This window comes from Pelophylax lessonae (genome assembly GCF_965119305.1).
Source record: "Pelophylax lessonae genome assembly, chromosome: 8".
Classification (NCBI taxonomy): Eukaryota; Metazoa; Chordata; class Amphibia; order Anura; family Ranidae; genus Pelophylax; species Pelophylax lessonae.
Window position 1 is genome coordinate 197951549 of NC_138775.1, and position 11442 is coordinate 197962990.

The 11442-nt window shown below is 42.1% G+C and overlaps 1 protein-coding gene across 1 annotated transcript in view; it reads left to right on the forward strand.

The window, feature by feature from the left end:
* The window catches only part of HFM1 (helicase for meiosis 1), a gene marked incomplete at its 5' end in the record, with an annotated part of 582583 nt that extends 574099 nt beyond the window's left edge, over positions 1–8484 (forward strand). Inside the window, 3 exons of the mRNA XM_082266347.1 lie at positions 1459–1543; positions 2856–2959; positions 8219–8484. Coding sequence (XP_082122473.1) covers positions 1459–1543; positions 2856–2959; positions 8219–8276 — 247 coding nt within the window. The 3' untranslated portion in view covers positions 8277–8484. The remainder of the gene's footprint in view (positions 1–1458; positions 1544–2855; positions 2960–8218) is intronic.
* Between the last annotated feature and the right edge of the window lie 2958 nt (positions 8485–11442).

Genomic DNA, 11442 nt, shown 5'->3' on the forward strand with positions numbered 1-11442 from the left:
AAATATGCACTATCACTGTACTAATGATACTGGCAGGGAAGGGGCTAACATCAGAGTCGATCAAAGGGTTAACTGTGTGCCTAGCCAGTGTTTTCTTACTGGGGGGGAGGTGATTGTACTAGGGGAAGGCATGGATCGGTGCCCTTGCTTTGCAGGAACACAAAATCCATACCTTCCTTACTGACTATGTAAACAAGGCATATTGCCGTTCTGCCTCTGTAACAAATGATCAGTGGGTGCTGGTGGACATCGAGCCTGTTGTACCGGCTGATGGCCTCCTGCTGTGCATAATCACAGCATGAGCGAGCGAGCTGCCGGCGGCGTGCATGCGCACCCCCTACCCGGAAGAGCTGAATCACGTATATATACATGATCTGGCATGCAGCTGCCGCCCTGTAACAGGTAAACTGCTATAGGATAGACGGAAAGTGGTCAAACTGATAACCGAGGACCCAGAATACTGCCACACTAATAGTAGCCATTTGAGAAACCCTATAATTGACTAGAGGAGTCTGTGCCCACAAGTTAAAGTGGTTGCATTTGCAAGGTATAGTGGCTCTATCAATGATTTTAAAAACTTAAAACGTAGAATGTGGTATCCCCTTTACATTTATTAGGCAACAAAACATATTTTGTGCCCATTTATGACCCTTTTTCTTTGTTACCATTGGTTTATTTTTCCGGAATCTAAAGACTAAGGCAGGCCATACATTATACAATTTTCTGCAGAACAAACAGCCTGTCTGGTTTCTTTTTTCCTTCGATAACTGCTGGTGCCTTTAGTACAACCAGCCTGCCCATACATGGATCAAACTTCTTTCATTTCTGCTGAGCAGGCCGAATTTAAATCAGTCTATGGCCAGCTTAAGCCCTAGAGCCAAGCCTGGCCAAACTGGGCTGCCTCTCATATGAAAAAGTCTTGGCTATGAACAGGGGCACTGTTTTTAGACATGTGGATTATGGGTGGGGTTTAGCTCCAGGGGCAAGGCTTAACCGTGAGGGTGAAGAAGTCGAGCCTCTAACAAAAAATGTAATTTGTTTTTCTACACAGGTTTATGATTCATCTTTATGTATTTATTCAAATGTTTGTATGCTTATTTCTCTTTTTTTATTTATATATTTATTTCTGAGTTGTTTTTTTTTTTAACTTGGTATTATTAAAAGATGCAAGTAGTTACTAGGTCTGCTGTTGAGTTTCGGTGCAGGACTTCGGAGGTGGACTTGGGCTACCCCTGGTAAAAAGGAAAATATGAATATTTCCTACTAGACATGGCAATTACTTCATAAATATCTTGGAGAAAAAGTGAATGAGATATACAGTCGTTAACATACCTAACAAACTACTTTATTGTCTACTTTCTGTTATAAAGTATGTCAAAACTGGGTTTTTAAGACTGCAAAAATAATTTATAGGATTTTGATGTTTTTAAGCTTCGTTTTTTTGTTTTTTTTTTTCAGAAAGAATACAGAATATACTATACAGCATCCTGCAGATTTAGGGAATAAGGGAACCTCTAACTACAAACCATATGGAAAAAGATCTGTAAGTTTATTTTATTGTTTAAGCGGTAACTCCAATTTCGTGGGGAAAAAAATTAGCAAATAAAAAAAAATAATAATAATGTAGTGTATACAACTGCGACGTAAGTAATATTGTAATTTATTGTTATTAAAAATGACCTTTCCTTTTCAATCTGCAGCCCATGTCATTTGCTGTAACATGCAATGCAATATGGCTACCTGGAGGCGTCCTGTACAAAGATGGTGTACAAAACGCCCCTACATATGATATTTCCTGCTTGAGTGATTGGCTTACTGATTTTCCCAGAAGCCTGCACTAAGATACAAATTTAACTTTGAACGTCCCCTGCAAATAAATTTCATTTTTGGTGAGATACTCCAAAAGGGAAATCATATCCAAAGGGATATTATGTACAGAAAGTCCAGGTGCTGATAATCAAGACCCCCTACAGAGGAATTGACCAATAGGACACTGGAATATCCAAACCAAACAATCCTTGTGCTGCTAGTCCCAAGCATAGGATGTAAATGCGACGGAGTAAAGCACTGAAAATGGACAGCGCACAGAAATGACAATGACAGCGATCCATAATAATTGTCAATTTATTGAACAAATAAAACCAGGGATTGCAAGCACGTTACCACGTGGGCCCGGATGGCAGTAAGGGCATTGTAGGATGACAAATGCCAATGGCCAAAACAGGGTGATCCAACACTGTATCTCTGGGAAATGTGAGGGTGGCCAGGGAATGCGACCCACCGTGGGGTAGGAAAAAGATCCTGGCCGGTCGCCGGTGGCGCATATGCAGGCCGTGATATTGGAGAGCCGAGGGTAGCATGGTGCATGGAAGTGTCGTCACTCGATGGGACAGAGCAAAATGCAGAAACCAGCATGGAACGCAAGCAAGCCTGTTGCTGTGACTACGCATTTCGCGTGCATGCGCTTTGTCAAGTCATGTGATTAATAGCAAAAAAGCTAATTTAAATGGCAACAAGCTCTGTCCATTTTCAGTGCCTTACATCCTAAGGATGCAGACTCTGCAAGTTTCCTCATTAGAGCCCTGCAGGTGCAGCAGCTGATTGAGTATTACAAAACCACTCCCATACAGATTCACTTAGCACATGGACACAGATAAACAAACAGTTATTTCTTCTGAATAACAAAAGATAGGGCTCTGCAACAAAGTTGGTTAAAATCCCTACAATGTACATTAATCAACCAGAGGGGAAGGTTTTTTTCTAAAAAATTAAATTGGAGTTACTATTTAAATACAAACTAAAACTGTTATTTTGGGTATCCTGAGCTAATTTTATTTAAATAAAATTTATAACAGGATGAGTCACAGCAATCTCTGAAGAGTAGAAAGTGTGCCAGTGGTGTTTCTACCAAGTGTAAATCTGGAGAATTTTTCATCAGTCATCCTACAGGCCATGGAAAGTAAGGTTATGTAGAGTAATTTGTGTCTCTTTAAGTGGTAACCATACAAAGCCATTGTTATTCTAAAGTTGCTTGCCTTTACTGAAAATGGTTTCTTTTTCATATTCTGGTTACAGAACAAACTGAACCTGAAATCTCATCAGATATAATAAAGAAAAACATTGAAAGTGGTTGTAACCCCAAAAAGAAAATGTTCGTGTTCCTTTAACCACTTAAGCCCCAGAGGATTTGGCTGCTCAAAGACCAGACCCTATTTTGCGATTCGGCACTGAGTGAATTCAACGGACAATTGCGCGGTCGTGCGAAGCTGTACCCAATTGAAATGGACGTCCTTTTTTTCCCACAAACAGAGCTTTCTTTTGGTGGTATTTGATCACCTGTGCGATTTTTATTTTTTGCGCTATAAACAAAAAAAGAGCGACAATTTTAAAAAAATAACAATATTTTTCAATTTTTTTTATGTTATTCTCAAAAAAAAAATGTAACAATCAAAATTTTTTAACATTTTAGGCCAATTTGTTTTCTGCTACATATTTTTGGTAAAAAAAATCGCAATAAGCGTATTTTGATTGGTTTGTGCAAAAGTTATTGCGTTTAATAACTACGGGAAAGATTTATGTAATTTTCGTTGTTTGTTTTTTTAACTAGTAATGGCGGCGATCTTGGTCGCCTGACAAGTAGCTCCTAATGCTGTGCAATGGAACTGTTCTAATCAGAGCGACTCAAGTCGCTCCGACTTAGAAAAAGGTTCCTGCACTATTTTTTGGTGAAGTCGGAGCGACTTGTATTGACGTCTATTATGAGAAGTCGTTTGCAAGCCGCGATAAAGTCGCGCTGCACGGGTGACTTCAAAGTCGCCTGAAATCGGGGCAACTTTGAGTCGGATTAGTGTGAACCGGCTCTTACTGTAAAAATAACACTGTATATTAAAAAAGAATAGCGCACACATGCAAAAGAAATGATTATCAAATATGAAGACAATCCATAAATAAAAATGGGGATTTGGTCCCACCATATGGCCATATCATGCTCAAGCCCACCACTATGTCAAAGTACCCCATTGTCAGTGGGTCCTACACTATCCATAAAAAAACGGGTGAATCCAGCCTCTCTAACCCTTGGAGACAACACTCCTTGCTGGGAGAGATGTGCTACTGCACTACAAGGGACTCCTCCTATATCTACTTGATAGTGGACACTGATAGAGTACAGGTGTGTGTGGGGGGTGGGGTGGAGTGCTCAACTCCAGAAGTCTGGTCAGACCGAATACATAATAAACAAGCAAAAAGTTGGGGGAGCATACCCTGAACATGTATTTCTAAAGCTGGTGCAGCTATGAACCAAGCGACATGCATATTAAAAAAGAATAGCGCACACATGCAAAAGAAATGATTATCAAATATGAAGACAATCCATAAATAAAAATGGGGATTTGGTCCCACCATATGGCCATATCGTGCTCAAGCCCACCACTCCAAGGGTTAGAGAGGCTGGATTCACCCCTTTTTTTATGGATAGTGTAGGGACCCACTGACAATGGGGTACTTTGAGGTAGTGGTGGGCTTGAGCACGATATGGCCATATGGTGGGACCAAATCCCCATTTTTATTTATGGATTGTCTTCATATTTGATAATCATTTCTTTTGCATTTGCGCGCTATTCTTTTTTAATATGCATGTCGCTTGGTTCATAGCTGCACCAGCTTTAGAAATACATGTTCAGGGTATGCTCCCCCAACTTTTTGCTTGTTTAAAAATAACACTGGCAGGGAAGGGGTTAACTTTATTGGTGATCAGTGGGTTAAATGTATCCCTAGGGGCATGATTCTAACTGTGGGGGGGCGTGGCTTGTGATGTAACCACAGAGACATACGATCCTACATAGCAGGATATAGTCTCTGCACTTACATCAGGGAGAATGACAGACGGCTGTGTTTACATCAGCCCTCTGCCTTTCTCCCTCTCCTGCGGGAGACCGCGAGTGGCCGGTGGACATCGGAGCCGCTGGTCACATGCGCGGAGATCCCTGTGAATGAGCAGGGGCAGGAGCATGCCTCCGGCAGCGCACACTCGCCTCCTACATGCTCCTGGACGAGCGACGTAGCCCTACGTCGGTTTGCCCAGGAGCGGCTGACCACCGCAGTAAATAGTCGTGCGGCAGTCGGCAAGTGGTTAATACATGATCTATAGCACGGTGCTTCTGCAGTGTCAATTGATCCTTTCCATGTTCTACAATACCTGGTTGATCTTGCTTGTTCCTGTGTTCCCTTCTTTAAACTAACCATGCTTATCATGACTGCTGATCCATGATATCATGGTCAGATTATGTCCCTCCTTCATCCTGCTCTCTCCTCCCTCTCTCTCCCTGGTCTCTGCATCTCCCCCTCCATCTCGCCCAGTCATTTCCGTAGTCTGTGTGTAAGCTGATCTCCCGCCCCTCCCCTTTCCTCCTGCTCTACAGGTGCCCCCCCCCCTCTTTTTCTTTTCTTTTTAACATGTTTTGCCAATCAGCACACAAAATGGCTCAGCCAATCAGCACTCAACATGCTCAGCCAATCAGCAAACAAGGTCAAAGTGTAGAGCTTCCTCTGCTGATGTAATTCCACATACATATGTACATCGTTCTCTCCAGCATGTACAGTGCCTTGAACAAGTATTCATACCCTTTGAAATTTTCCACATTTTGTTATGTTACAACCAAAAACATAAATGTATTTTATTGGGATTTTATGTCATAGACCAACACAAAGTGGCACATAACTGTGAAGTGGAAGGAAAATGATAAATGGTTTTCAACATTTTTTACAAATAAATATCTGAAAAGTGTGCCATGCATTTGTATTCAGCCCCCTTTACTCTGGTACCCCGACTAAAATCTAGTGGAACTAATTGCATTCAGAAGTCATCTAATTAGCAAATATAGTCCAGCTCTGTGTAATTTAATCTCAGTATAAACACAGCTGTTTTGTGAAGCCCTCAGAGGTTTGTTAGAGAACCTTAGCGAACAAACAGCATCATGAATGCCAAGGAACACACCAGACAGGTCAGGGATAAACTTGTGGAGAAGTTTAAAGCAGGGTTAGGTTAAAAAAATATCCTAAGCTTTCAACATCTCACAGAGCACTGTTCAATCCATCATTCTAAAATGGAAAGAGTATGGCACAACTGCAAACCTACCAAGACATGGCCATCCACCTAAACTGAGAGGCCAGGCAAGGAGAGCCTTTATGTAATAGTGGCATAAAGAAAGCCATTGTTGAAAGAAAGCCAAAAGATGTCCGGTTTACAGTTTGCGAAAAGCCATGTGAGGGACACAGCAAACATGTAGAAGAGAGTGCTCTGGTTAGATGAGACCAAAAAATGCAATCCTAGAAGAAAACCTGTTAGAGTCAGCAAAATACTTAAGACTGGGGTGGAGGTTCACTTTTCAGCAGGACAACGACCCTAAACATACAGCCAGAGCTACAATGGAATGGTTTAGAGCAAAGAATATTTATGTGTTTGAATGGCCTAGTCAAAGTCCAGACCTAAATCCAATTGAGAATCTGTGGCAAGACTTCCAAATTTCTGTTCACAGATGCTCTCCATCCAATCTGACAGAGCTTGAGCTATTTTTCAAAGAAAAATGGGCAAAAATGCCATTCTCTAGATGTGCAAAGCTGGTAGAGACATACCCAAAAAGACATGCAGCTGTATTTGCAGCAAAAGGTGGTTCTACAAAGTAATGACTCAGGAAGGCTGAATACAAATGCATGCCACACTTTCAGATATTTTTTTGTAAAAAAATTTTGAAAACCATTTAGCCTTTTGCTTCTACTTCACAATTATGTGCCACTTTGTGTGGGTCTATCACATAAAATCCCAGTAAAATATATTTAAGTTTTTGGTTTTAACATAACAAAATGTGAAAAATTTCAAGGGGTGTGAATACTTTTTCAAGGCACTGTAAAGGATGAAGTAGAAAAGATTTTTGATAGGTAGTAAGATGTGTAATACCACCTGTGTGTTAATTTGAGCGATGATTCCCAATGTGATCCGTATGGTTTAGTAGGAGCTTGTTCGCCTTCATCCCTTGGGAGGAACAGGTTTGTAGAAGATCTTGTTCCCGCTTCTGCATAGAATGAGTTTTGCTCTGATCGGAGTGTGGTAGAAGGAGGAGAACCCTTTAGTCCATTTGTGCTGTGTGTAAGTAGAACAACAGGAACTCGTAAAGGAGTAAGAGCCCCTCTTTTAGAGCAGAGTCCAAGATATGGTGAAGGCGCGTATATTAATAAAAAATCTTAGACGGAAGATCGTAGTGCTGTTGCATGTTGAAAAAGTGCTCATGGTTTCTCCCTCAAATAGTTGGCCTTTCATAGAGAGTCCTGACTGTATCCAGTTGTCAATCGATAGGTTATATCTAGTTGTCAATCGATAGGTTTTCTGTAAATTATTTGAGGGAGCTGATTGGTAGTAAAATTATAGTTGAGGTTACAGGAGTAACTTAGTATTGTAGGAGTGCAGTCCAGACTGAATAGCCGTTTTTGTGGTAAGATACAGAGTGACCAGGTTTGGGAGACCAAGGATGACAGTGTTTCTTTTTTACCACAGTTAAGTATAAATTATTATTTCAAGCTTTGGGATAATTTCAATTGTTTTTCTCTACATTTGGTTATTTGCTCTATTCTTCCCATAGCAGATTCCTCACAGTATAATCAGTATTTTTTTATCATTGGCGTAATAGAACACAGCGCAAAAATAGGTATACTAAAAAGAGTGCAAAATTTGCAAAATATGCAAAATAATTAAGTGGAATATCTGAGAGGTGATCCAATATTACATCATCAATCCTAAATATAAATAAATAAATATTCCATAAATAAATGCTCGCTAAAGTGCAAAACAATACTGATGCTTAAAATATTAAATAGCTTAGTGTGATGAGTCAGATTAAAGTGTGAAACAATGCTAATTCTCCATAATATACAGCAAATAATAAATATATATAAAACATATATGAAAAATATATATATATAGAAAGTATTTTCCTTATAAGTCCCAAAATTCCAATTTAAGCAGGTATCCAGTGAAAGTGCATTGTGCTCTGTGCTCCTTGTTTTATTATTCGGTGCCAATCTTTTTTATCATGCCAGCTTTGTGAAAGTTATGGTTATGTGTGAAATTAATTTTATGTTCTTTTTTTTAGTAATCGTGGGTATGTTTATGATGTGATTAAATCCTATTTTCATTCCTGCTTATTTGATTTTTTTTTTCTTTCAGTGACCATCCAGATGAGGAAACCCAGACATTTATTGGCATATTTGATGGAATATTTTAATAAGTAAAATTAATAACAAACACTTTGATGTGAGGAAAGGGTTCCCAACTTTCAGTTTTTATGTCAGTTCATTTTTACACACAAATTGGTTTGCTTTCTTTCCTTTTTTTTTTTTCATGTGATTTGCTGTTTGTGTTTTGCTTAATCACAATTGTTGTTTCAGTTTTGTTTAATCTCCAGATGCCTTAATTGCTGTAACTTACTCTAATAAAACAATCTTGCACCTTTTCTACGCGGTCACAGTAAGAAGGTAAAATAATAAATATTCTTGGTTTATGTGGAATTGAGTTGGCTTGAATGTATTAGCAAATACATTATTATTATTATAGGGAGACTGACTGGTTAACCTCCATATGTATATTTGTTGTGAAATATATTTCACTTCTTAGGTCAAACGAAATAATATTTTTTTAAATTATTGCTGGTGTGGTAGTGTCCAGCACCAAGATCCTGACACTGGTAAGGTATATTTCTTTCTGTTTTAAAAGCAAGCCTCGCATGACCTCTAGTAGCAAGCACTTTGAAGTAATTCATCCTTAAACATCACAACAGAAACATTGATAGTCTTCTCTCTGTAGCTCAGCTCCCCCTCATAGCAGTGACTAGGCAGCCCTCAAAGTGGTTGTTAAGCCACTGTGTCCTCTTCATACAGTCATCTCTGTTTCCTAATGGTAGATGCCCCTCTGTGTGTGCTTTATGAAAAAAAAATGCTGCCTATACCCTATTTCAGAGCCTCACAGCTACAGCGGGAGGGGCCGAGAATCCCCCCTGACGTCAGGTATAGATGGCAGTTTTTTTTATTAAGTACACACACAGGCATCTATCATTAGAAGAGGATTGTATAAAAATGTAAAAATAATTTTAGCAGCAGGAGGGGAGGGGAGGGTTGTAAATTGTCACTAGCTGGGAGGAGGAGAGAGGAGAGAGCGGATGATGGAGGCACGTAAACTGACCATGGTGTAAGGGCTCAGCAGCCATGATAAACCATGGTCAGTTTACAGGGGGGAGGGCAGAACCAAGCAGGATCAGCCAGGTATTTCAGGTGATACAAGGGGCCAAATTACACAGCACAACCACTGTGATGTTATTCGTGCTCTAAAGGAACAGGATCCATTCTTTTTTTCAGGATAATAAACACTTCAAAGCACAGCTCTGGGCAAAAATTATCTTTTTTCTTTTGTTCACTGACAGACACAGCTCCATGTCTTCTAGACCATTGGGCTTATGCTGCTCTCTTCAGGAGTAGGACTTGGCGGAAACCTTTTTGGTTACGCCCCTGAGGCAGTCCCAGAGGGTATACCATCACTTCCTGCTATAGGACTTCAGTTTTTTCTGCCTAGTCAGGAGTAAGGACCTAGCTCTCTGCTGGGATCTGCGGGCCCAGCATTCTTTCCTTTTAATATGGTATTTTTTACTTTTTCTTTATTATTTTTGTTCCTATAAAAACTACAATCAACCTGTTCCTGTGTGAACTACAATCAACAGCAGGACTGGGTGACGCACTGGATATCTTAGATCCGTATGGTCTTCCCAGCCTGGCCTGCAAGCGCGACCCAACTATTATCTCCGCGCTAGGTTGGCCACGACATGGCCCCACTGGACGGGGGCTGGCCAGCGAGTGAAACCCCTCGCGAGGTTGCATAGCCCTGGTCATGACAGCAGCCACGATCAGAGTCACAGCGTATCTCAGGCCGCAGCACCCCATTCCAAGATGGTGCGATGGACTGCTGGGAGTAGCGCCTGCCTGGTGCTGTGGTGTGGAGAGTAGTGTTCCCCTCCTTTCTTTTGGAATTTTTGGGGTGGTTTCGGGCCCTCCCTGGGGATGGTAGGCCTCCACCTCTGCCCTCCCTCCCCCTCATGTTTTTAGCCCCTTTTTGTGGGCACAGGTGTATTTGGGTAGGGGGGATTGTCTGGTGATGGGCCGGAGAGTGATGGGTGGGTGCCGCTGTCGGTCCCTTTTTTTGGGGGTGCCCATACCTTGGTGATGTGGGGGGGTCCCCTCCTGGTGGATGCCTCTTCCCTGGGGTCCAGTGGGGTCCCGGGTCCTGTGCAGTGCTGCGTGGTGCCGCCATTTTGCTGTGGATGCTGCATTCCCGGCTTCGGCGGCCATGTTTGTATAGTCCAGCGGCCATGTTTTGAGTTTCCCATAGAGCATAACGGTGGCCATTTTCTTGTAGTCTGAGTGTGGGGATGTGCTACGGGGACCTCTAGTGTCAGTGTCGGCGCTTCCTCTTCCATCATAGTGTGGCAGGCTGTTTGGCACTCTCCAGCTCTTGGGTTGTGAGTCTCTGGGAGTATACGATCCTTCCTCTACTATACAGCCCTGTGGGTGCGCTGATTCTGTGGTTCTCCAGCGGTGCGCAAGGGGGGGAGATTGTCACTAGTCAGTTGGGTTCCCCCGAAACACATGGTTGGAATACCTAAACGCTTCGATATGAGATATTTTTTTGAGGAGTCTCTCCTGAAGAAACTGGCATTTCCACTGTTGGTGGACTCTCGGGTTTCCAGGTTAAGTAAGACTAAGCTTTTGCTGGTGGAGGATTCTCCATCTATTAAGGATCCCATGGACACGAGAGCTGAGGCTCTGGTCCGGTATCTTTCCACCGTGACTGGTTCAATGTTGAGGCCGGTGTTTGCTATCACCTTCGTATCCCAGACCTTAACAGAATGGGCAAAGGTTTTTACGCCAGGATCTGAAAGGGAGTCAACACCCTCTTGAGCTGGCGGAGCTGGTGGATCAGTTGATCCAGGGGTTTCAGTACATTTGTGATGCACCCTTGGCCAGCAGGGTATCTGTGATGGCGGTGATTCTTCGCTGCATGATATGGTTAAAGTACTGGTCGGCCGACCAGGCTTCTAAGAAGGTGATGACTGATTTCCCTTTTGTAGGTGATCATTTGTTTGGTGCATCTATGGAAGAGATCATTAAGGGCATTACGGGAGGTAAGAGTACATTACTTCCGCAGGTTGCTAAGGGCAAGGAACGTCGTCGTAAACGTGGTCCTTTATTCTCGGTACACAAGCGGCCCTTTCGCCCCTCTGGATCACAGGAACTTTGCGGGAGGCTCCAAGAGACCCTGGAATGGTAAGTCAAAGGCGGGCACTTCTGGTTCCACAGACAAGCCTTCCCCAGTCTGAGGGGGCGCCCTCACCTGCATCTGGGGTG